Below are 27,024 nucleotides of genomic sequence, written 5' to 3'. Positions count from 1 at the left end.
GGGACTTAACTGCAGTCCTCAGTTGCTTAATTCGAATACACCATTAAAATCAGTGGTATTTGCTCCCAAGTAAATGTGTCCAGAATGGAGTTGTAGAGTGTACATTGATAAGAGAGCTGAATTACAAATGCTTTTGCCTGATAGATGCCTGAATAATTATTTGATATTTTTCATTCTCCAGAGAAATCAGCATGGATAAAAACGAGCTGGTGCAGAAGGCCAAACTGGCTGAGCAGGCTGAGAGATATGATGACATGGCAGCCTGCATGAAGTCTGTGACTGAGCAAGGAGCAGAATTGTCCAATGAGGAGAGGAATCTTCTCTCTGTCGCTTACAAAAATGTTGTAGGAGCACGTAGGTCATCTTGGAGGGTTGTCTCCAGTATTGAACAAAAAACAGAAGGTGCTGAGAAAAAGCAGCAAATGGCCCGAGAATACAGAGAGAAAATTGAGACTGAACTAAGGGACATCTGCAATGATGTGTTGGTGAGAATTAAGGCTCTAACTACTATCTTTATATGTTAACTTTCAATGGCAGATAAGCCTGTAGTAACACTCATTATTGTTTAGTCAAAGTGTAAGCCTGTTTACACTTTAAAAAACCGTATAGATCTTTTGCCATGCCACTTTTGGAAAATCAGACAGTGGAGGTAACTTTCTTTTTAACTTTACACCTAGATGCTTGTAGCAAGACACTTGTGTGATAGTGGCATAATTTGTCCTGTTGACACTATCCATTAACTTGTCATGTAAATCTCATTTTACCAGCTAAAACTGGACTAAAGGACTTTTCAGGCTAGTTGAATTACAAAAAGTGTGCTTTCTGCATAACCTAGAGGGTGCTGTATGTGCTTTCTATGAGAAGTTGTAATTCTCACTATAGAAATCAGGCCCCTCCCTGGATAAGATGATGTAATGTTAGCTATGACTCACCCATGCAGAACACTCTGCAAGAAGGAGGAGGAAGTAGCAACAGTGCTATAGGCCTACCTTAGGCAAAGCCATAGCAACTTCAAAGTAAGCTGTCTCTGTAGTTGTGCTGTTTGATTTGACAATATGCTTTGACCTCATAAGATCATGTTTAAATGAAGAAAACCTAGTAATGTAAATTATTTTAGTAAGCTTACTATTTTATCATTATCGCTATGCCACTCAACTCGTTGATAGTATTTGTTTTTGTTAATAAAGAAGAATTTCATTGCAGTAAGAATTTTATATATTAATCCTTTCGTGAGTCAAGTCATATGAGCATAATTACCATGGTTTTTCTGTGTATTTTGTAAAACCAGGTGTACAAATCTCTTGAGTTCAAAAGCCAATATAATTGATTTCAATTTTTTAAGCATGCTTATTTGAAGGTTGCTAGTTTATCTTGGATTCTTTCCATATAAAAGCCACTGAGAAAAGTGGAATGATAATTGGAGATGCACAGTATGTACGAAATAAAATCTTGGCTGATAAGTACATGAACCTTAATTCCAAATGAGTCAAACATCATCATTATAACTGAAGCATGGATGTGGGAAAGGAGGCCCATATCTTACCTGCCACATTTTTTTTAAAAAAAGTATTATAATGCACAAGAAACATGGGATGAATAAGATATTTAAGTCCTTTTATTCAATCAGATAAAGGACCATTGCTTACCTGACCTTTTCAGTTGATATTGACCTCTTACAATATTGAATAGTGGGCTCCATAATCTCCAGTGTTCTTAACTAGGTTTTTCTAGTCTAGAAGAGTTTCAGATAAGTCAGGTTAATGAGAGCAAAACTTTCTTTAGAGCTAGTATCCGATGCATGTTTAAATGGTTCATTATAAGTGTTGTTGCATTTGCTATTAGGAGCCTAAATATTTAAATCCTTTTCTCAGTAGAATGTGAAGCCTTGGTGTTAACTTTTCAATGCAGTATTTATTGATGCTTTTACTGTTTTAATGTTTTTATTTATTTTTATTTTTTATTGTTTCTTTGTATGTTCTAAGCCTTGATGTATTTTTATGAAAAGTGTGGCTTATAAATACTTTAATAAATAAAAATATATAATCTCTTAGGTGAAAGACCCTTTTGGCTTACATTTGTTGACACCAAGTCTTCTGAAGATGAAATCAATAGATTTCTTATTTGTAAATATTGAAAAAGTGCTCCTGTGTGTTTGGAGTGTTCAGTGGAGACTAGCCTTCTCAGTGATGGGGAAGGCTTGGGCAGATTTTGCCTCCAGCTGAGTGGTGTGTCCAAATCAAGATTTTTAAATTTTATTCCTGTAGGAGTCAATGCCAACTGCTTAAGTGACCATTACGTATTGCAGGAAATAAAAAGGGATGCACAAAGAAACTGTTGGGTTAGAAAGCTAAATTTAGGTTGAGTAGCCAGCACAGTGCCTTCCAGATGTTGTTGAACTATATTCTCTTCATCCCTGACTATTGGGTGTGCTGGCTGAGTCTGATGGAAGTTGGGAGTTCAGCCTCTAGAGGCCATCACATTGCCTATCCCACATCTAGATTATTGCAGCCTATTTTACTTCCTCATTGACAAAATAGCCTTTTCTGGTTTCTTTATAGGACTTATCACAGACAGAAACCAGGAGCAAGCTTTTTTATATAGTACAATTTAAAAGCCTGCCAACCTTTGGGAGGGGGAAACCTGGGGAGTTTAACCCTCCTTTCCCAATCCATGGTCCGCTCTCCCATTCCTCACTGAGCCCTTTTCTCAGAAGGCTTTTCCAAACCTGACTCTGCCTTCTGCTCACCCAAATAAGACAAATTCCAAGCTTTGAGAGAGGTGTGCAAGTTGTCTTGTCAGGCTGCAATTTGTTGTTTTTAACAAAGCAAAAGGTGGGATAGGTAGCATTATCCCTAAGTACAGCACATTATTTCCTTCCTTACAAATGAATGACTGTCATCTTAGGGAATAGTAAAGTGTGCAAACAATTACATTGGTGGATAAGTCTGCTCCTTGTGATTTTATTTTTTATATGAAAATATCCTGTACTTCATCTAAGTGGCTCATATGAGTTTGCATATGGCTTTCACGTAGTCTCATGTTTAAGCATATCTCAGTACTTGATGGTTTTAACTCCAGATTTTCCTGGTCTCTGCCAGATTGCACACAGAATCCATTTCTTGCACACCCCATGGCAGCCTTTCCCAACCAGTGTGCCTCCAGATGTTGTTGGACCACAACTCACATCAGCCTCAGCAAGCATTGCCAATGGTCAGGAAAGATGGGAATTGTGGTCCAACAACATCTGGAGGCACACTGGTTGGGAAAGGCTGCCCCATGGTAAGCAGAAAGCACTTCTGCATACTCACAGAGAAGCAAATGATATTTTGGCAGCCATTTGTTTCATTGGATAGCACTCTAAAGGAATCTCTGACCTTCGTTGGGGATACACCATTGCCATCAGAAAGGGGGGCTAAAAGTCATTTGTGTACTTGCAGAACATAACCGATGGCACTCTGGATCTCTCCTCTTATCCTGTAGCCATGCAATTGCACAGATTGTACCTTGCCTATGTTTTAAATTGCATTTTAATTTTACTCTAATTCATAAATCGCTCTGGGATGCAGTGGATGAAGAGTGGTTTAGAAATTAGATAAATAAAACTTATGGCAGCTGCATGTATAAGCGTTCCATGTAGGCACTAGCTCATGGTTCATTTTTCCAGAGGTTCATATTTCAGCTGACCACCCTTATCAGGGCAAGGGTGATGAGGCACTCCAGCCACCTTCTCTAGCTTTAGACCTAGGGAGAGGGGAAGGAATTGAGGAATAGCTGACATCATCTAACCTCCCTGCATAGTACAGGGGATAACTTAATAACATGAAGGAGAGAGACTCTGTTCGTCATCAGGGGAGGGCTATTTCCATCTGACTTGTCCCACCCTCCAGCCCTGGAAGCCTTCAAACGCAGCTTCTTCAGAAGACTTTCTGGCCCCTTGGGTTGAGCTGTAAGGGTCAGGGGGTTAAAAGAGATTTTTATATCAGCTTGGGGGATGGTTTTTAAATATTTTTGCTTTAGCTTTATTGTTGAGTTTTATGCTCATTTATACATCGGTGTGTGTGTATATATATATATATTTAAATGTTGTAGTGATTATACTTTTTATTGTGTATTGTACTACAGCATTTGGACTGTTTGTGTGAACCGCTTTGAGCACATATGTATTTGTGGAAAATGTGGTATATAAATAAATTGAATAATAATAATTCTTGCAATAACAGAGTTTGAGCTCAGTACAACAATTAGAAAGATTCCCACCCCACTCAAATCTAGCTCTAAATTGGCCAAGACCAAATAAAATCAGCCTCTATTCCCCTCAGGTTTGGAGCTGAACAAGGGAGTGTTCTGCTCAGGGTAAGGGGACTAATACTGGGGAGGTTGTCCTAATGGGGAAGAGCAAAATTCTGCTGACCACCAGTTTGGGCTTGGCTAACAAGACCTATCAGTTTGCAGTGGAATAACACCTTTATGCCCTTTTTACTTAGTATCTTAAAGCATAAAACGTATGGTCATGGAGGCCACATCCATTTGTACTATATATTTGTTGTGCTATATCTATTTAGACATGAGTTTCTGATGGGTTGTGTTGGTGTATTTGAAAGCACATTTTAAGCAAAATTATTACTTGGAGAGACAGTTGAAGACACAAGAGTTGGGTATATCCTGTCCACTGAAATAAGCTTTAATACATGTCTTAGTTCAGTTTTGGTTTAAGTGTGCAGAAATAAGGGCTGGTAATTACTGGGCGAAAATGTGTCATCATGAAATGGAGTGTGTTCATACTTTGATTTAGGAAATGCAAATATTTATAATTTACCAAAATAAATATATGATGTACAGAGCCATATTTGTAATACTGTATTAATTAATTTTTTACATAGCAAAAAAGGCTCAGACTTGGTTTGTGTATATTGGGGACTAATGGATGATATTTAAATAGGTGTTGACTTTAACATGCTTGTATTAAATTCAGACCTTCCTTTAAACCAGATAATTTTTAATGACAATACAATTTAATTGTATAAGGAACTTTTGTTCTTTATTTAAAACTTCTAGGGCTGTTTACATAAAAAACGCAAGCAGCATAAAAACAAATGCTAACTGAAATAATGGGCTGAAGTATAAGTTTTAAAACTTATTTTAAAAATAGATTGTTATCCATCTTTGAGAATAATATTTTTTGGCATTGTGAGAATAAACAAGTTGGCATTCAGACTGAAGTATTAACTATGTCAAGTTTTTCATCATGCTTGCTTTTTTCCTTCTGAATTGTGTGTGTGTGTTAAGATTGTCAGTTGGGTACAACACTGCACTAGTAAAGCATTTTAATATTCAATTGTTCTACAGTCAAGCAAAATCAAGCTACCCAGTTTCACACTTGGCCTTTATTAGACAACTTAACAGCATTTTCTGTGGGTAAGATTTATCTAGGTTTAAATCAGGCTTCTAAATTAAAACTTCAAAAATGGTTATTTTCAGAGAAAGGAACAGTTTGCTTTTCCCTAAGTTAGTACTATTCATCAGTTAAAAGTACCCAGAAGTTCTTTTGATTTATCTCTGAGTTGAGGTGTAGCCATTTAGCTTTCAGGAGCAGTTTAGACTCTGCATGGAGCCATTTCTGAATTTTTGTACCTTCCCTCATCCTGATACCTTTGCTGCTTGCAGGCTATTTGAATTTGTCGGTGAAGTATTAAGGCAGTGGTGGGCAACTTTCAGCCGCAAGTCTGATTAGGCTTTTGAGGCCATTTTCCCCAAACCAGGGCAAGCATCTGGTGTCATGTGTGGCTGCTCTATTCCCATCTGCTGAACAGCTATGAGAGGAGCTCTTTCAAACTGCAGCACCAGTCAGCTGATGATAGGCACTGAGCAAGCTTCATGGGAGTGCTGTCAGTACCAATGTTTGGCATTTGACAGCACACCTTCAAAAGGCCTGCTGACAGCACCCATCAGCTGATTGGCACTCAGAAGAGGAGCTCCTTTGAAGGTAATTTCTCAGTTTATTTGTTCTGTCAGGGCACCTTCAAAGAAGCTGGCTTTTGATGCTGATCTGCTGATGAGCATTAAGAGGGAGCCCCTTGAATTAAGTCACCTGATGTCATAGTGATATCAAATTTGGGCTGTGGAGGAGATGAAGATCCAACTCACTAGCTGACATTTTCTTTTCAGAAAACCAAATTGATTGTGTACAGTTGTACTCAAATCTGATGGGAAAGGTTCCAGACTGCACTACTAAAACAGCATCTCTTTAATATGAACACATTCTTGCTCTTCATCCTGCTTTCAGCACAGACACATTGCCTTAGCTATAGAAGTAATGTGGTTGATAAGTTAAAAGCTCGGGAGTAGTTAAGGCTTTGTGATGGCCTTGTAATAGTAAAATTGCAGAACACTGGAATAAAATGCAAAAAAGTTTTTAATGGTCTACTGTGGCAGGATGTGGCTACTGGCAATGTAACAACCACTGTGGGTTCAAGTGCTGGTTTTGTATGGTTCTGGGGAAAACATTTTCAGACATCCAAAACTTTTGCTGCCTCTGGTAGTGAGACAAAATTTGAGTTTGCCACCAACCTTGTCTTGATTGTGGCATTACCTTGAGGTGCCCAGTATACCTGAGAAGCTCAGTGCAACTGCAGGGGCAAGGCCTCGCCACTCTTCTCTGCTCTAAGCTTTCGAGCATAGGGCGATAGCTTGTTCTCATTATGCCAAGGTTCAGAAGGCAGCAAGATGTGTCTAGAGAAAGTCAGTGGTTCTTTAAAAAAAAAAAGTGGTGAGCTAGCAAGCACATTTTTGAACACTGACTGCACATGTCTAGGCACTCCAGATAACCAGGGATGATGTGCTTTCCCATCTCTAACTTTCTTGCAGGAAAAAATTAAATACAGTAGCTAGGTTTGTCTCATTCAAAGGAATTCAGGTCAAGTGGAGCCCCTCTGTTTTTTCAGTATCAAGAAATTAAAGTATTCTAGCTCTGTCCTAAATATCATACCAAATTATTGTTTTGGTATATTTGGAAAGAGCAATAACCCTTCAAGAACAAGCCCATGCATTTTTATCTTAGCTTGTATTGCTATTAATGAGCATCTGAATTCTTGTGGGACAAGTGAGCTGTTCCAGTTTTGTCAGAAGGGAAATAGAACATTAATATTGCAGTTCACCAATAGCATAATTACTGAAATCCCCATATACCTTCACTTAATTTATTATCAGCATCTGCATTTGGGAAACTGAATGCTGGAAAAAAATTCAAGCAGGTCCATTCTAACAAGCCAGTTGCAGATTGTGGGTACTTCTTACAGAAAGTTCATGTGTTGGAAAATAACTAGTTCTGCTATCGCTGCTATCTGCAGTATATGCTTGTAAGAAGAGAGCTCCTTGAAAGTAGCGCTATGATGAGCGACTGAACTGTTTTATTTGTAGGATCTCAAATCAATTTAGAATAATAATCTAAAGTCAAGTATACAACCTTGTTACTTTGTAAATTGACACAACATATTACACTGTCTTTCTGTTTGTTTGGTCTGCCTTTTCGGAGTCCAGATCAGTTAGTTACTGAGGGAAAACAATGGTGCCAGGCAGGAGGGAAAATGAATGGCTGCAGCAAACATACCTCTGACCGAGGAGTTCTTTATGGTGGAGTTAGCTTAGCAAGATTAGGACAGAGCTGAGAGTTCACACTAGCTATAACACTAAAGAGACTAGACAGTAACAGCTTAGGGCTGTTTACAAGGATTCATGACTCTTCTAGACTTCCCAGCATGCCAACAGATTGGATGGCAGATGTAAGGGGACTGCCTGCAGAACAGCACCTTATTCCTCCATTATACCGAAGGTGATGTGACACTTCCTAAAATATTTGAAAATGAAGTGGTTTACTTCTGTAGTTGTCATCTTCACATGATTTTAGACATCTTAGTGAGCTGATCTGTAGTTGTTGTTATGTGCCTCCAAGTCGACTACGACTTATGGCAACCATATGAATCAGTGACCTCCAAGAGCATCTGTCATGAACCACCCTGTTCAGGTCTTGTAAGTTCAGGTCTGTGGCTTCCTTTATGGAATCAATCCATCTCTTGTTTGGCCTTCATTTTTTTCTACTTCCTTCTGTTTTTCCAAGCATTATTATCTTTTCTAATGAATCATGTCTTCTCATTATGTGTCCAAAGTATGATAACCTCAGTTTCATCATTTTAGCTTCTAGTGACAGTTCTGGTTTAATTTGTTCTAACACCCAATTATTTGTCTTTTTTGCAGTCCATGGTATCCGCAAAGCTCTTCTCCAACACCACATTTCAAATAAGTTGATTTTTCTCTTACCAGCTTTTTTCACTGTCCAACTTTCACATCCATACACAGAGATGGGGAATACCATGGTCTGAATGATCCTGACTTTAGTGTTCAGTGATACATCTTTACATTTGAGGACCTTTTCTAATTCTCTCACAGCTGCCCTCGCCAGTCCTAGCCTTCTTCTGATTTCTTGACTGTTGTCTCCATTTTGGTTTAATTATTGTGCCAAGATATTAATAATCCTTGACAAGTTCAGTGTTCTCATTGTCAACTGTAAAGTTGCATAAATCTTCTGTTGTCATTACTTTAGTCTTTTTGATGTTCAGCTGTAGTCCTGCTTTTGTGCTTTCCTCTTGAACTTTCATCAGCATTCGTTTCAAATCATTACTGGTTTCTGCTACGAGTATGGTATCGTCTGCATATCTTAAATTATTGATATTTCTCCCTCCAGTTTTCACACCTCCTCCTTCTTGGTCCAATCCTGCTTTCCGTATATGTTCTGCGTATAGATTAAATAAATAGGGTGATAAAATACACCCCTGTCTCGCACCCTTTCCGATGGGGAACCAATCGGTTTCTCCATATTCTGTCCTTACAGTAGCCTCTTGTGCAGAGTATAGGTTACCTATCAGGACAATCAGATGCTGTGGCACCCCATTTCTTGTAAAGCATTCCATAGTTTTTCATGATCTACATAGTCAAAGGCTTTGCTGTAATCTATAAAGCACAGGGTGATTTCCTTCTGAAATTCCTTGGTTTGTTCCATTATTCAATGTATGTTTGCGATATGATCTCTGGTGCCTCTTTCCTTTCTAAATCTAGCTTGGACGTCTGGCATTTCTCGCTCCATATATGGTAACGGCCTTTGTTGTAGAATCTTGAGCATTACTTTACTTGCATGGGATATTAAGGCAATAGTTCAATAATTCCTGCATTCCCTGGGATCCCCTTTCTTTGGAATTGGGATGTATATGGAATGCTTCCAGTCTGTGGGCCATTGTTTAGTTTTCCATATTTCTTGACAGATTTTAGTCAAAATTTGGACTGATTCAGTCTCAGTAGCTTGTAGCAACTCTATTGGTATGCCATCTATTCCTGGTGATTTGTTTCTTCCAAGTATTTTAAGAGCAGCTTTCACCTCACATTCTAAAATTTCTGGTTCTTCATCATATGGTTCCTCCGTGAATGAATCTGTCATCCTGGCATCTCTTTTATAGAGTTCTTCAGTGTATTGCTTCCATCTTCCTTTTATTTCATCTCGGTCACTCAGCGTGTTTCCCTGTTGATTATTAAATTTCCCTTTCATTTCTCTAATCTTTTGGTATAGGGCTCTTGTTCTACACTTTTTGTTGTCCTCTTCTATTTCTATACAGTAACTATTGTAATAGTTCTCTTTGTCCCTATGTACTAGTCGCTGTATTGTTGCATTTAGGGTTCTGACTGTATTTCTATCTCCTTTTGCTTTTGCTTTCCTTCTCTCTTTAACCTTTTGAAGAGTTTCTTCAGTCATCCATTGGGGTCTTTCTCTCTTTTTAACTAGAGGTATTGTCTTTTTGCATTCTTCTCTGATAAATTCTGCCTTCATTCCATAGTTTTCTGGTTTTCTGTCAACTAAGTTTAAAGCCTCAATCCTGTTCCTTATTTGATCTTTATATGCTTCTGGGATGTTATTTAAATTGTATTTTGGCGTTATGATTGCTTTGTTGGTCTTCTTTAGCTTTACTCTGATTTTCAATACGACCAGTTCATGATCTGTACCGCAGTCTGCTCCTGGTCTTGTTTTTGCAGAAAGTATGGAACTTCACCTTCTGCTACCAGTTATATAATCACTTTGATTCCTATATTGACCGTTTGGTTATGTCCACGTGTACAGTCGCCTTTTCGGTTGTTCAAAAAATGTGTTCGCAAGAAACAAATGATTGGCTTCACAGAATTCAATAGGTCTTTCTCCTGCTTTGTTTCTGTCTCTTAGGCCCCATTTCCCCACAATTCCTAATTCTTCTGTTCCCTACTTTTGCATTCCAATCCCCCATGATTATCAGCACATCTTGTTTTGGTGTGTGATCAATTTCTTACTGTACTTCTGCATACAATCTCTCCAATTCCTCCTCTTCTGCATTTGCCGTCAGAGCATAGACTTGGATGATGGTTATGTTGACAGGTTTCCCATTTAATCTCATTGATATCACTCGCTCAGACCTTGCATTTTAGCTCCTAATTGCTCTTGCTACATCACTTTTCACTATTAAAGCAACCCCATTTCTTCTTAATTTCTCATTTCCTGCATAAAATATTTTGTAGTTGCCTGATTGGAAATGTCCCATTCCTGTCCATTTTAGTTTGCTCACACCAAGTATTGTAATGTTGTGCGTTCCATTTCTTGCTTGACAATTTCTAACTTTCCCTGGTTCATGCTTCTCACATTCTATGTTCCTATTGTGTGCGTCGTACAACTCTGGACTCTCCTTTCACATCTGTGCGCATCAGCCTCTGGGCTTCCTTTCGGCTTTGACCCAACTGCGTCATTAGTCACAGCGCTACTTGTACTTGTCCTTTGTTCTTCCCCAGTAGCTTGATGAGTGCCTTCTGACCTGGGGGTCTCATCTTCCAGTACTATCTCATGTTGCATTTTGGATCCTCTGTTCATAGGGTTTTCGTGGTAAGAGATATTCAGAGGTGGTTTACCATTGCCTTCCTCTGAGTTTGGATGCATCTTAGTCTGGTGTCTCAGCTTTGACCATTCCACCTTCGGTGCCCCTGCTAGGAGTCTATGCTCCTGGTCTAGACTCCTGACGGCATTGCTCTCAGCTTCTTCAACACACTCAAACCCCCTCACCACGTTAAGGTGTGCATCTGAAGAGTAGTACTTAAAACAAATGTATGGGCAATGGATCAGCCTTTTTAAAATACTGAATTATTCGCATCATTGAAGAAAAAAGTGCACAAAAGCCTTTATTTCTACGTTAAAAAGTAGAAGAGAAATCCTGTGTTGCAGACAAGTGCATTTTAACAGAAGGCAAATGAGAACTGGGTTCTCAGTCAGGCGCTTTGAATGTTCAGAAACTCTGTAACATTCTTTTTCAGACTAGTTATAAAATACTGTAAGATTTTGGAGCTGCAATCACAAATAAAAGGGAAAATATTCAGTATAGATTATATATCAATGATGAACAGCCTGTGCAGCTTACCTTTCTAGTTCATTGTAAGGTGCCTCATCATCTGAATCCACCCTAGGAGACTCATGTCAATGTAACTTAGGCAAGAGCTTCATATTTGGCAAGTGGAATTTCAAACATGTCAAGGAGGGGGAGAGAAATATCCCTCCTGGTTATCACTTGCCTCTGCAACCCCTCTCTATGGATGGTCTGTCTCAGCCATGGTTTCAGATGCATGTTCACCTTTCAAGGTGGGGAAGAGTGATTCAAGAAGAGATATTGAACTGTGTAGTTTTATCCTTAGTCTAGTTTTTGTGGCTAGGCAGAAAAACTTAAGTGAATGTGGCACTTCTTGGTAGTGGCAACAAATAGCATGGAGTGCTGTCCACTTAGTTGGTGCTGATCCACTTATCTAGGAGCTCATTAGACTACATTACAACCTCATGAGTTCTGATTTCTGAAACTAGACAAAGCCTGTAGAAATGATAATAGGCAACCCTGGTGACCAGAAGGAAGTCAGGGATCTGTGAGTTCATCCAATTAAAGAAAGCACACCTATACAATGTTTGTCAGTGGTATGCCTGTTGGATTTCATTGCCAGTTGCATAGTCCAAATTCCCTCAGACCCTTTCTGCACTTGCTTTTGTCACTTTAATGTCTGTTGTTACTGATACAAACTTCATTATGTCCTTCATGACATCTGATCTGAATATCTTTATTTTATTCTGCAAGATTCAGATGTCAAAAGACCACACAGTCAAAAATAGGCTGTTTATACCTATAAATACATGTTTTATATATATTGTGTGAAGTTCGTTCTGCGTTTTCTGAAGTTTACTTCAAAATTACGTTAAGTTCATTTTTCCTAATGCCACTTGCTCTATAAATAGCAGAAGAACTTTTATTTTTGAGGCTATCTTTTTTTTATTTATTATTTGATTTATATCCTGCCCTTCCTCCCAGCAGGAGCCCAGATATAAATTATCTTTTATAATTTGTTCTGTTCACAATTAATTTTGAAAGTATTTTTGCGAAAGATTGTAACTTCTTGTATACCTCAGTTAACAAAGTAGATGCATTCCTGGACACTACTACTTTAACAGAAATTTTGGTACCAGAGGTAGGAGTAACATGGAAAGAATAGGCATAGGTTCCTATACCTGTTTATATGGTGGGGGCAGCTTCAACAGGGGCTTTAAAGGGTGCCTACCTGGCACCCACCCCTTCCCCTCCCCCTCCCATCCTGTGAATAATGGGATCCTTCCCTCCACAGCCCTGGGAGAAAAGCCAGAGGGTCTCTTTAATACAAAGCAAGCACACAGGCTTGTCAGTTTCACCCTAGCAAAGCAGGCTATCAGTTTATTGATAGCCAAGAGCAGGGTGGTCAGTTTCACCTTAAAGCAAATGCACAGGCTTGAACCTTTAGTCATAGTAAAGCAAAGCTGATCAGTTTCCCCTTTAAAAAAAGCCTTCCTTAAAAGGAGCTCAGTTCCTGGAGGATTTCTTAACTGAGGTATTACTGTACCTAAAAATGGGAAACATGTTCACCCTAGCAAATTACCAATACAATAACTTGGCTTGGGAGGGAGTCAATGAGACGGAATGTAATTTGAATAGGATTAGATTTCCTCACTTTAAAAGTTTGTCTCCTGAATAGTAGTTTGGTGATCGTATTAAAAGGTTTAGTGAGTGTTAACAGCACTAGATTTCATGTAAAGAAACAGCTTGATTATCAGCTCTCTCTGCGCTAGTAGCATTTTCTCTTTCAGCAGCTTATTACAGACCCTTGTGCAGCTTGGAAGTTCTTTGAGTTAACTGTTAAGTTCTCTGATTCTAATGAAAATGATTGGATCTCAGTCAGGAAGAATTATGCATCACAGAAATTATTGAAAACCTCATCTTACAGCCTCTGCATTATTCTGTCTTCATTGTTTAAGCACTTTTGTTTAAATAATAATGGAATTAATACAGAAGTTTGGTGGCTTGGGAGAGGGCATTCTCTGTGGCAACCCCTAAGTCTTCACCTTCATTGTGTAGGTTTTGTTGTATGCTGAAGACAATTCTTTACCCTGGCCTTTGACACCTCAGATATATATTTTAGGATCCACCCAATCTTGGCTATAATATGAATTGTTGTATCTCACCCTGGCACCTCATGGTGAAAGGCAAGTAAGAAATCTGTAGTAGTATGATGATGAGATGTTAAAATTAAACTACATATCTCAAGGGGAAGCTACCATTGGCTTCACATGCTAAAAAGCCAGGGAGATGCATACTAGTTCTGACTCTTTGCAGCCACCCATGACACCTTAGCTCTCTTTAAAGAATAACATCTTCATAAGCCCACCTAATGGCACTTTCTTATTGAAGCTATAATAACAAACTGCTAAATGTTAATTAGATGACTATTTCACTACTTCCATAACGGTTGCATTTTATCTCAGCTATTTTGTTCCGGAGAGGCCCTTAAAATGTCCCTCTAGCTATTTGCTTTTCCAGGCGTGGCCCCTGTATGATTTGGTCATTTAAATATTCTCCCAGACACATGAGAACTACTCATGAAAAAGTAGCTTCTACATAACTAGGGCACTGTTAAATGGACCACAAGCGGCTTCCTTCTGAGATGAATTTTGCTTCGCCTAAACAGGATTGAGGTGATACTTGGAGAATGAGGCTATGTATGTATGTGCTATCACCTAAAGAGCACGAGAAGGGTAGGATAAAGCACTGCACACCCACACACACTGTGAAGGGTAGATCCACACCATGCATTTAAAACATATCCAGTACACATTTAAAGCACATTTCCCTCCAAAGAATTCTGGGAAAACTGATTTTCCATTCATAGAGTTACAAATTCCTGTTACCCTTAACAAGCAGTAGTCCCATTCTTTGGGGGAATGTCCTTTAAATTCTGTAGATGTGCTGTAAATGTGCATTGAATGTGCTTTTAAATGTATGGTGTGGACCTGCCCTTAGTGTTTTTATTCATCTTGGCTTTTTAAGTTACACAAAGAAAACATTTGGTACATAAGAAAAATCCCACGATCAGGCAAAACCTTTTTTACAATCAACCAAAAAGCGTAATTCTGTGAGCAAGCTTTGAAGTTCTCCAGCACAGCCTGGTATTTTAGGGTTTTAAAAGCAGATGAAGCCAATTTCTCCATATGTACAGTGCTGGCACTGCAGTAGCTACTGCAGCAGCTGAAGCAGAAGCATAGGATCAGACTAGCATGAGTTACTGCCCACTCTTTTAAATAAAAATTGTGGAAGATAGAAGACTTCCACTTGTCTGTAGAGTGAGGCGGATGGCAGGACACCTGTATAAATAAATGCTTGCCTTGTTATCTATCTCCAGAGTAAGAATTTCCTCTGGACAATCAAGCAGGGATGCTTTATAGAAGCTGGCTTCTATAGTCTTATTTTTCATGTTAGGCCATGCATGCTGAATGTAAATATGTATGGTTGACCAGCCAGTGTAAAAACAAAAAAAAACCCTGTGGGCTAGAAACTTTTTGTGGGTTTATTTATAGTACTGTAGTAATAGATTTTACTCCATTTTATAGTTGCTGGATTTTTTATTATACCACTAATGAGGAAACTAATATAACTAACTTTTAATGGCCACAGGCCAACAAATGTATAAAATTCCTTAGTTGTCAGTGTGATTAGCTTGCTGATTATTCTTTATTCTCAATTGCAGTCTCTGTTGGAAAAGTTCTTGATTCCTAACGCTTCGCAAGCAGAAAGCAAAGTTTTCTATTTGAAAATGAAGGGCGACTACTACCGTTATTTGGCTGAAGTTGCTGCTGGTGATGACAAGAAAGGTACAGTGTGTTGGTTTTGTAATATCTAAGTTCCCATTGAATATTCCTAGAATCAGGTAATACCTGCTCGAATATTACAAGTCAATAAAGGAAACAAGCTCTGAGTGTTGCTGCAATGGCATACTACTTTTAAAGGCTGTGATCTACCTAAAGGTTTAACTTTCATATTGACATATGAATAAACATGATCAGCTGTTACACGCTATCATAAGTGGCTAAACTAAAATTAATCAGCAAGTCTCAAAATATGTTGCTCTAGCCATTTTCTCTAACATATGTGTTAATGGTTACTGCTAGAGAGCTCTTTTGGCGCTATTTGTATCCTTTGCCCAATAAGTATGCCTTGGCATTAAAGTAGATTTTTGCAAGGTGGAATTGTAGAATTGAGGCTTAGTGCTAGTGAAAATGGACTTAAATGTGGCAGTACAATTGGCATTTAAAATTTCATGGTCAGCTGCTGTTGGGAGTTTAGTGTGGTGCTATCCTACCTGAAATGTTAGACACATGCTGCGGTGCTTACTGCTGAGAATCTGCAAACCAATCCAATGATCAGTAGAGTGATGAACAGCTGGCCAGTGGGAGTGAGGGAGCAGGGCTGCAAAGAAGTGGCCAATTTTAAAAGGTCAGATGTTGGGGGGCTGGTGAGAGATGGAACAAGGGGCTAGCCAGACAGGTGAGAGACAAAGATGCAGTACAGAGGAGGGAGAGCTGAACGGAGAAGGGAGAGACTGGATGTTGTAGAGCCGGAGTGAACCAAACCTGATTAGTCGCTGTGCAGGGAAGAAGGTATGGGTAAAGTAACTGACAAGAGCTAGAAGTAGAGGAGAAGAGCATATAGTAAGAGAGATATGGTCTAATCCCAGCAGGAGGCAAATTAAGGGATAATGGGGAAATATTTAGGCCATGCTGGGACCTTGTGGCTGGAAGCTGGAGCAAGGTGCTACAAGCAGGACCTGCCCCATATGGAAGGGTGTAGTCTCGTATCAATTGGCAAGGATTAGGAGTAGTAGCACCCCTGTGCATGAGGATGGTAGGTGAGGATTCCAGTCTCAACTGAGTTAGTAGAAATGCAGGATGGGACGCCTTGGAGAACTTAACTGATTGGAAGCAAATGCACCTTTCCCATTACCCTCGTGGGTGTCAAAGGAACCCCCTGCCTTAAGTTGGAATCTCAGCATAGGGCATGAAATACACTGGTGCATTACAGCATCACATTTCTTAACTTCAAGGACCAGGGATAGAATAGTGGGGTTTGAGGCGCCACTCCTGGGTGAGCCTATGGCATCTGCTTAGAAAGAAATGAGAAATTAGCATGTATAGTAGCTTTTTCTGAACAATTCTTCAGTGCTTGTTTGCAGTGTGACAAAGAATGCACTTTAATCTTCCTCTGGTATTTATCAAGAAAAATAATCTGATCCTGATTTTGCTATTTTGTTCTAATAACTGTTAGGACATAACAGTGTTGAGGCTTTTTTAGATTTCCACAAGCAAAATTGTTTCTCAAATCTAGATTTTTGAATTTTGAAAGTCAGTCAGAGTAACAAGGAGAGGCTTCTTAATCCTAATCGTTATGAACTGAAGTTTTGACAGATTACAAGATAGTTCAGCTCTTGTCCCAAGGAAGAATTCCTTTATACGTAAAAAAAATCCCTGATAGGTTACGATAAAATCTTCTCTTGAAAACTTCCACTTTTCCAAAATTTGTAAGCTATTTGTTTACTAAGCTACTATAATAGATGTATTGAAAGCTTCCTAAGTATTCTGTATCTCCCTGTAGCTTTTTTAAAAAGGTTGTTATATTCAGCACATACAGTGAATGTAGACAGTCCATTCTCTTTTTCTAAATATTTGAAATATTTGCATTGCCACTCCTCTGCTCTTGTTGTCTTCTCTCTAGAATAAAAACCCCAGGTTATTCAGCCTACTTAGGATTCATCATCATATAGGTCTCTGAATCTCCAAGTTTTCTGAAATGTTGTGCTGAGTTGAACAGTGATTACTTTCAAGATGTACCATATTAGAAAAACTTTAGGTTCACTAACACTAGACTAAAAGAATTTTAGGTTCACTAAACTATACCCTCTGTATCCTGATGTGCTGGTTGCCTAGCAAATTGTCCTTCCATATTGTTTTGGTGTGTGTTCATCTGTGCCATTTACTTTGTCAGGTTTCATATCATAGCTTTTCCCATTCTCCAATTGGATTTACTATGGTTTTATTTTTTTTCACTTTCTTGGAGATGCTAAGCTGATTCAGACACAAAACTAAACCATAGTTTATGAGAATGAGCCTAGACTTGCCTTGGGCTTGCCCAGCCCCCTTCTCTCCTATAGTACGGCTATGAGAAGGTGCTTGGAAGTTTTACAACTTTTTTTGCTGTCGTCTGAATCCAGACGAATGTGATAGCATAATCCTTGTAATGTTCACTCCCTTAAACTAATAATTAAGAAACAAAAACAGCCTTGATCCTTTAAGAATCCTTTGCCAGTGGATACTGCTTTTCAGCAGTGGCCTTGTGTGGCAGTAAACAGGTTTAAGCTGATTTTATAACATCTCTGTTGTAGTTTCCAGTGACTTCCTATCTAGATATCTGGTAAACTTGATCCTGTATCAGAAGATAATAGGTTAGTCTAGTAGGATTATAGAGCAGTGATTGCTTTGTAGTACTCATTTTTCTTCTAGGTGGTTATATATTGGTAACACAATGTATGTGTATATATATATTGTGTGTATATATACAATATATGGGCTCCTACTGGGAGGAAGGGCCGTATATAAATCAAATAATAAATAAAACAACTTCCCAGATATAAGAGCATAACAGGTCTGTCAATACCTGAGACATAGAATCAAAGTAGGCTGGTTCTTTCCACCTTTGACTGTCCCATAAACTCTTAACTGGCATTCTCCTGATCTCAAGCTAGACAGGCTAGTCCTATAGTCCAACTAAGATAGCCATTGCTACACCAGAGCTTACGTGAGCGTAACTTATTGGGATCATCTCCTCTTCCAGCAACAGTGTCCACAAGCACAATTACAATAGAGAAAAGAAGCAACATAGCAACAATGCCAGTCACTGTTGCGTACCCCTAGCAACTGTCATTCACCAATCACAATGTTATCCCAGTGACTGCCTCCAGTTTTTGTTTTAATGGTTTAACTGCATAGAATACTACTGCTTTATAGCTCCAAGAGGTTCTCAAAGCAGCTTACAAAATATTCTCAATAAAAAGAAAATTTTGGTGTCAAGAGGAAAAATCCCTATGATGCCAGGATTATTGAAGTGGCATTTTCTGTCCTCTTCCTTGTTGCCTTTTGGCCTCTGCTTTAGTAGGCAGCAAAGCCCACTGAGGTCCTCTTGAGGCAAGGGAATGGGGCTAAGTAGCTAGAACTTGCTCAGTCTATGATGGTGAATGTACAATAACAGTTGACACAGCAACAGAAGAGACATCAAGTCATTTAGCTTGAAGTCTTTTGGCTTATATCATACCCCTCTCCCATAGATGGCATAAGTGCACAGCCTAGAACAAATCTGCAGCAAAAGAAATGCTGTAGCTAGTAAGTAAGAGGACAACAACCCATAGCTTCAGGGGTCTGCCCAGGCAGGGGTTCAGTTCTCTTGACAGCCCAAACAGTAGGCAGACAACTCTTTTTGCCATGCCCACATAGGGAAGGAAGAACTACCATCTGAATTGCAACCAGGCAATTCCATAACTAGTTGGGTAGGATACCAGCAAATGATGCTTGTAGCCACAACCACCAGTGCTCCTCCATACAAGGGTTCATATTCCCCTGGAAAGCCAAATAGTAGGAGACTTCAAGCCACTGCTCTTTTGCAAGGGATATCCAGAAAAGGAAGGACTGTCATTTCAGTCCATCAGCCTGCTCTGTAGTCCAGTCACTGGGAGGAACCCTATATGTGGAACCCATAGCTGTTTCCCCCCCCAAAAAAAGTAAAGGTTGGAGTCCACACAGATGATACTAACAACACTCTGTACACTGTGTTAGATGAACAAGCTTTTTGCAAGAGTAAAGAGCCACTCAAAGAATAAGTTGCAGCTGCAAGTTCACAGGCAATATTGCGAGTTGCCTGGGAGTTCAGTGAATACTGCTAAGATTAGTGACAGCCAAGGAGGAGAGGGCCCAACCTGCTAAGCCTCCTTAAGAACAGTTGAAAAGTTGAAGAAGCTGTCATTTATTGAACAGTATTAGAGGTGGAATGAGTTTTGAAAGTAACAGGAAAGAATGGGCTGCCAATCTTTTTGTGCTAGCAGACCTGCACTGTGCCTCTGAAAGCTGTGTAATAGGTGGCAAGTTAACAAGTGCTCCTTCCCCTTTAGTGCATCCCCATGCTGTGTATGGCTCAATCTGCTGCATTGCTATTTCAAGTAGCTTTCAATGGGATACCCTGCTAAAATAAAAAAATTGCACCCCTGCATAGTGCAGCTGATTTCCCAATTATTAGTGGCTTGCATGGTGTGGAAGAGACTTGCGCTCTGTTCTTACGAAGAAATGGTAATGGTAGATGCTATAGCAGATGGCTACTGTGACTTTGGTAATCCATTAGGAACTGAGTGAGTAGTGTGAGAAGTGGTGGCACCTTGATCCTTTCCCATTTTGTAAGCCTCAACTCTTTTCCTCACTACCCCTCATTTGGATGGGCACTCAGCTGGGATTCAGCTACAAGTCTACATGTGGGGATTTCGGGTGCTAGAGTAAAAATTTGCTGTCAGGACAATCCCTTGAATGGAGTTGCATATGGCTCCATGTGCAGACCATTTATTCCAGCACATATCTTTTTGCTGTTGTCTTCCAAGGAAGAATATGTCTTTATTCCCAGTGAGTAAGCTGGGTAAGCTTGTGTTTGGGTTGTGCCATGGTGGAATGCTTCATAATCCAAAAAAAAAAAGAAAACTTCACTTAGAAAACTAGCATATCAAAAAGGAGAGTCTAGCCTAACCTTTTATCTGACAATATTTTCTATGTCTAGGCATCTTTTTATCCATGAGGAGCACTCAAATTGCAGGTGGGAACTCAAATGATGAAGTGATACAACACACATAGGTATAGCAGTTCCCCACACGTGGAGGACACTGGGATTATGAGGAAGGATTCCTAAAACAGTGCATGGTTTCCATAGTTGCTTTGGGGGGGAGGGAACTGAGGCTACTGTGTTTTGAGTATTTTTGCATACCCATCTCTTTCTGGAGGGGAAGCTTTTAGGGAGAAACTGGAGAGGTCCTACTGCTTACACAAAAAATAATGGTGTATGATAAGATCATTGAAACATCAAAAACATTCTAAAATCATAAAATACAGAACAAATGAACACTGAATAGAATGAGTTCTCTCCAGAAGAAAAGGTGGTGGTGGGGAGTTTTTAGCAGGCAATGGAATATCAAAATTGTAGATCCCAGTCTGATTTCAATAGGAACAGTGTTCCAAAATGCTGGTGCAACTAAGCTAAAAGCCTTGACTTGCATAGAAACTAAACAAATATGATGCAAACGGATGTATAGGGCGTTTTGTTTTTGCAGCCCCAGTTGCAGCTATAGGGCTGAAGTTCATAGTGGATGTTTGTTTCTGGAATCCTGAGGCAGCAGACTTGTAAGGATTCTACTGAATGTTCATCTGTCCTTTCTGTAACTGTTGTTCCCCTTAACTGGCTCTTGTTTGTGCCCTGTTGCCAATTATATGTTCCTAGCTCTCTAAACAGGCAAATGTAGCTACATGTCTTTGTGGTCTCTGTTCTCTTGTTGGTACAATGCCCCAATTGCATACAGAGTGAGTTGGCATCTCACTGTCTTTTATGGCAGGTGAGGGAGGGCAGTTGTCGTGGGCTCTATATTTATTCCTGTGAAGGAACATTTACTTGACCTCTCTCTGCTGTGAGAACTATGCTGGCAAGACAGATAGGGAGGACAAACCAAACTGGGCACGTGTATGGTTCTCCAGATCTGTCCACTTCCCCTTACGATGTCATAGTTAATTCTGGTGTCAAGATGCACTGACCAGCTTAAACTGCTGTAATGTCAACTTATGCAACCAAAAGGAATTGAGGGCAAGTCCTGTGCTCCCACTAGCATAACTCAAAGATGGGATTGCCCCCAAAATTTACTAAAACCTAATCTTGTAACTCTTATAACAACAAGCTTTCTCCTTAATTGTTTTTTGTGTGCATATGTTACTCCTCCAAAGAATGCTGTTACATTTTTTGTCTGCCTTCTTAACAAGTTGAGGTTTTCCATTCTGTGATCACTTACTTGCTCTTCTTTGTACCAGTTCCACTTCTGACTTTTCTGAAACAGTGGTAGGAAACTTTGCACTATATATGAAATTAGCTCAGCAGCATTTTTATACAGCATACCATTACTTAAGCCTCACTGAATACCCCTAAATTAAACTTAACCTTTTTGCGCAAAGGGGTAATGAATGAAACTAATCTGATTGTAAGATTATGCATTAGGATCTCTTTATTTATTGAATTTATATCCCTCCCTTCCTCCTAAAGGAGCCCAGGCTTTCATCTTTTTTTAGATAAGGCTTTCATCTTTTTACAAAACTGTTACTTTAGTTCATGAGGTCAGTTGTTCCCAAATTAAACTTTGCAGAGCTGTCTCTTATATCAGTTGGCATCAGTTGGGGTATGTGTGCTTCCAGAAAATGAAAGTGAATGCTCATTATTTAGATTTTTCTTCTGAATATTATGGGTTTTCATAATGTTGGGTGGTTCTCCCAGTAGTGAAATGCTTTTGGCATTCTAGCTTTTAAATGATAAGGGCAAATTTGGAGATGGGTGTTGGGAGGGGCAGGCATATGGCAGTACCATAAGCAGCAAACAGAGTGACTGTTCTGAATGTTAAAATAGATCAGTATTTTCATTCTTGGCATCAGTAAGTAGTATCTTCCAGTGCCTTTAAAAACAGATGTTCAAATCTAGAATGACCAATATATAGAAAAACTAGAGATGCAGCCTGTAACACTTCCAACCATGTGTGGGATCATTTGTAGAGAAATAACTAGCAAACATGATACATCTTTAGTGTCTAGTCCAAATGCATCATCTATTGCAAGTATGGAAAACATTTGGTCCTCCAGATGTTGTTAAACTATAACTCCCATCATCCCTGGCCATTGGCCATGCTTGCTGGGGCTGATGGAAGTTGTAGTTCAACAATAGCTGGAAGGCCAAATGTTCCTTGTCCCTGTTCTGTTGGCTATGAAACAAGGCCATTGCTGCTTCTGTTTGCTGCACAGACAGTGCAAGTTCAACTGTATACATAGCTTGCTCAGCAAGTAACCTCTGTTCACTTCTTAAATTTCTCCTTTGATTCCCCCATTATGCCATCCTCTGAAATATTGAATTAGTATTGCTGGCAATACTCTTAACTGGTTAGACATCCCTGTGCTGAAAAGGTGTGATTAAACCCCTTACTCACTTGCTGCAGGTTACCCGAACACATCTTACTCTAGCTAAGTGGGCATCTTACTCTAGCTATAATTGGGAAAGTTGCCAGTAGCTGCCAGAACCTCTTGCAGTTTGGATACTATCTTTTTCTTGATGACTTACAGTATAGTGGTTTACTTGTTTGCAAGAGAGTGGTTGTCATTCAAGTCCTCTTCAAAGGTGGTGTTGCTGGCCAGTTTATCTTCTTGTATGTCAGTGTTGCATTTTGTCCTAACTTTTGTAAACTACATGCAATACTTACTTAGCTTCCTAGGCTGTTTTCAATGCTAGTCATACTCAGAGTAGACCCATTGAAGTTAATGGACATCACTAACTTGAGTTCATTCATTTCAGTGAATCTACTCTGAGTAGGACTTAGTTGACTATAACCCCTAATGACTTCAAATGCATTTTCTCTTATCCATGTCACTTAAAAACATTGCTGCTGTGAAGGCAAGAAGCAACTGCTAAGATCTTTGTCCTCTTCAGAATTTATGGAAGAGTGCGATTCCTGGCATTCTATATAGCTCAGCCTAACATTGCTACTCTTTGAAAGTTGCTGTTCAGTCAGTTGGATAGCTAGCCATAGCAGCTCTTTCTGGCACATTCATAAGAATCCCAAGCACTTGTCAGACCTTGCGGAATCAGGTATTTCTCTTGTATTCACAAGATTTGAACTTGAAAAACTGTAATATGCTAGAAATGTATTTGAATCTAGAGTTTATGGAAAGGCTAAACCTTATCAAATTTCTACTTTGGCCTATATGGTGAAACCTTATCATACTGCAGGAGTTGGGTGACAAAGGATGCGCCTGCATTATGGGGCTTCCGCATTATAATGAAAACTGTACTGAAAGGCACTTAGAATTTTTTAATTAAAATAATAATAAAACGAACAAGAAGATCGAGGCAGAAGATGCAACCAAACCAAATAAAAACAGTAACTGGGAGCAGAAAGAGGAAACCAGTTACAGCAGAGGAGGAAAAAAGAGAAAATGCTTGGGAAAAAAGCAAACTGCCTACGTTGCAGCTGAGGGACTGGAAGGGAAGAAACAGGAAGGGTAACACTGAGGGAAGAATAAGTTAACAAATTAAACTGCACTGACAATAACAAAAAGGCTTGCGAACTAACCAAAACTGACGAGCAGACTTGAGTGGTAGACCCCTAGGAAAAAGGGTAGGAAACAGGGTTGGAGGAGAATGTCAATAGAACAATCAAAAGAACACTGACAGGAAAAATGGCTCAAAAACACCCAAGGAAGCAAACAGAAGGACTCGCCACAGAGAATGAAGAGCAAGGTAGAACAAACAGCAGAAATAAAGTAGAATTTGAGGCTGATCTAAGAATGAATGAGAAACCTTCCCCAGTTGCATTTCAGCTCAGGCTTACCCTTGAGGGCTCAAACCAGCGAGTACAGTACTGGTTTCTAGGCAGGCACTGAAGTGAGGAAGGTTGAAGGATTGGAGCCTACCATGTTTTTTTTATCTTGTGAGTTAAAAGATGTATGAACTTCTATACTATATATTTTACTCGGGGGATATACCGCATTATATTGAACTTCCACTCTAATTGGTTTGTATAACAGGGTGCAATCCTAACTTCCCTTGCCTGGGAGTAAGCCCAACTGAATTCAGTACAATTTATTTCTGAGTAGGCATGGCTAGGATTGTGTTATAAATTTCAGTGTCATGTTCCAGTGCCCTTTGCCTGGGTATAAGGTTTTAAATGATAGGATTTACTGACCCTACTTGGTTTCAATACTTATGAATGTATATATATATCCTTATTTCTAAATGTTGGCTATAATTTTTATTAGTTACTGCTTCTAAACTGCTGCTTTCTGTAACTATATACAATTCTTGTTCTATATGTTAAGGTATCTAGTCTGTTCTTGTTCAACATGCTCGAACACAATAGCTAACTTTTGTGTTTACTTTTTTATTTTTAAGGGATAGTGGAGCAGTCGCAACAGGCATATCAGGAAGCTTTTGAAATCAGCAAAAAAGAGATGCAGCCAACACATCCTATCAGATTAGGCCTGGCTCTAAACTTCTCCGTGTTCTATTACGAGATCCTGAATTCTCCGGAGAAAGCCTGTTCCCTTGCAAAGACTGTGAGTTAATACTCTGACTACTATACTAAATATAACATATTTACAAGTGTTACATGTACAAATGTACTTGTTTCTTTCTAACATAGGCTTTTGATGAAGCCATTGCTGAACTTGATACGTTAAGCGAAGAGTCATACAAAGACAGCACACTAATAATGCAGTTACTGAGAGACAATTTGACAGTAAGTACTTCGACAGCTTGTATTAAGCAAAGTTTTGTACAAACAAGAAGAAAACTGTCTCAGTGTGGTTCTGCTAAATTACCCAATAGCCAAGGGTTAAATAAGAACAACAATGAAGTATAATTATGGAATGAAATAGGTAGTATGGCTTGGCTTGGCTCAGTTGTGCAGCTCTTGGAAAGAGTGGCTTTTCTAGATAAGGAATAGCTTTCTTGGAGATTATCCTGATGGGTGCTTGCTTATTCACACTGCTTCCTACAACTGAAGCTTTAATCAGTAACACATGACTGCATTTTTCTTAAACAGTTGTGGACATCGGATACCCAAGGAGACGAAGCTGAAGCAGGAGAAGGAGGGGAGAATTAACCAGCCTTCCGATTTTTGTCTGCCTCATTCTAAAATTTACACAGTAGACCATTTGTCATCCATGCTGTCCCACAAATAGTTTTTGTTTACGATTTATGACAGGTTTATGTTACTTCTATTTGGATTTCTATATTTCCCATGTGGTTTTATGTTTAATATTAGGGGAATAGAGCCAGTTAACATTTGGGGAATTTTTGTTCATCCAAGGTGGCCAATATAGGGATGTGGAATTTTTATAAAAGTTTTACATGTTTGGCATAGTACTCCTGGTACTTTGTGGCTTCCCACAAAAGCCAATGTTAAACAGCTTCCTATGTTGAGCAAAGAAAAAACTGCTTGCATATTGGTCTGTCACAGTGGTAAAAAAGGGATGATTGGTTGCAGCCACGCAGGTGTAGTGAATGTGGGTACTTCAAAGGTGGAACACATAGCAGAGGAAAATCAATGTCCCATGGATATTACATGTCAATCATGTTAATCTGTGGAATCTGCAGTCCAAGTATACAACTTGGATTGCATCTTAAAAGTGTTCCTTAAGGTGGTTTGCTAACCCAATGAACTTTCTTTAGGGAAGGGCAGAAACGGTTCACATTCCATTACTTGTAAAGTTACCTGCTGTTGCTTTCATTATTTTTGCTACACAATTTATTTGTATTTAAATGGTTTAGGCAACCTAAGAACAAATGTACAAGTAAGGATGCAGTAAAAATGAAATGCTTGATATCCATAATTACACTGTATATCGAGCACAGCAGTAAAACAAAAACCCATGTATTTAACTTTTTTAGGGTTTTGCTTTTGTGATTTTTTTTGATACTTTGCCTAACATGCATGTGCTGTAAAAATAGTTAACAGGGAAATAACTTGAGATGATGGCTAGCTTTGTTTAATGTCTCCTGAAAATTTTCATGAACAATCTAAGCATAACTGTTAAGAACATGTGTATTAAGTTGATGTAAGTGGAATAAAAGTTTTATGAATGGACTTTTCAACTACCTTCTCTGTAGCTTTCCTGTACATCTGGATTCTCTTTTTCAGGATATCTTGCTGTTCTAGAACCCATAGTGACGGATTTTACTTCTGCATCCAGGCACCATTTCTGATATTTGAAGTTGTCTGTTTCCAGTGTCTCCCAGAAAATATTTTACCTAATGTCCCACATGTCTGAGAGATTGCTACCTTCTGAATTGTTTTGATGGTATGTGTTAGAGAGGTAGAGAGGCAAAGATAATAGACAATGTTTTTAGAATGTGCAACCTTTCAGTGCTGCATGTATATCATGCTTTTTGCACATCAACCACAATCCTAAATATTGGTTTGCATGCCTTAGCAATGCACTCCCCTGATAGTGAGGAAAGGAGCACAGAGTGCTATGTTTCAAGAGGCCTAGAAGGAGAAAGGGGTCAATAATGAATTCGGGCAGAAATGAGGAAGAACCGGACACACTGGTCCATGCACATTCCTACCATTGGGTGTGCATTTTTTCTGGGCAATCACTAAGTAGCATCAATCTTAACTTAGTTCTTTTTTTAGCTACTACAATTATATGCACAACCACAACATAACAAGTGTAGGGTGCTGACCTGAAATACAATAAGATTTCAGAACACTGATGAAATGGCAACTGCGTCCCCTTTTCCTGTGCTT

General features: G+C 39.2%; 1 protein-coding gene across 3 annotated transcripts in view; it reads left to right on the top strand.

Annotated features, from left to right (window-relative positions):
- The window catches only part of YWHAZ (tyrosine 3-monooxygenase/tryptophan 5-monooxygenase activation protein zeta), a 29,076-nt gene extending 2,715 nt beyond the window's left edge, over positions 1-26,361 (top strand). For all 3 annotated transcript variants that reach the window (XM_061604505.1, XM_061604524.1, XM_061604514.1), the window contains exons 2-6: positions 182-485; positions 15,145-15,268; positions 24,666-24,829; positions 24,916-25,011; positions 25,318-26,361. In XM_061604505.1, coding sequence (XP_061460489.1) covers positions 192-485; positions 15,145-15,268; positions 24,666-24,829; positions 24,916-25,011; positions 25,318-25,377 — 738 coding nt within the window. In that variant the 5' untranslated portion in view covers positions 182-191 and the 3' untranslated portion in view covers positions 25,378-26,361. The remainder of the gene's footprint in view (positions 1-181; positions 486-15,144; positions 15,269-24,665; positions 24,830-24,915; positions 25,012-25,317) is intronic.
- Positions 26,362-27,024: the final 663 nt, after the last annotated feature.

Source organism: Rhineura floridana, chromosome 1 (assembly GCF_030035675.1).
Source record: "Rhineura floridana isolate rRhiFlo1 chromosome 1, rRhiFlo1.hap2, whole genome shotgun sequence".
Lineage (NCBI taxonomy): Eukaryota > Metazoa > Chordata > Lepidosauria > Squamata > Rhineuridae > Rhineura > Rhineura floridana.
This window is presented reverse-complemented; position numbering and strand designations above follow the sequence as displayed.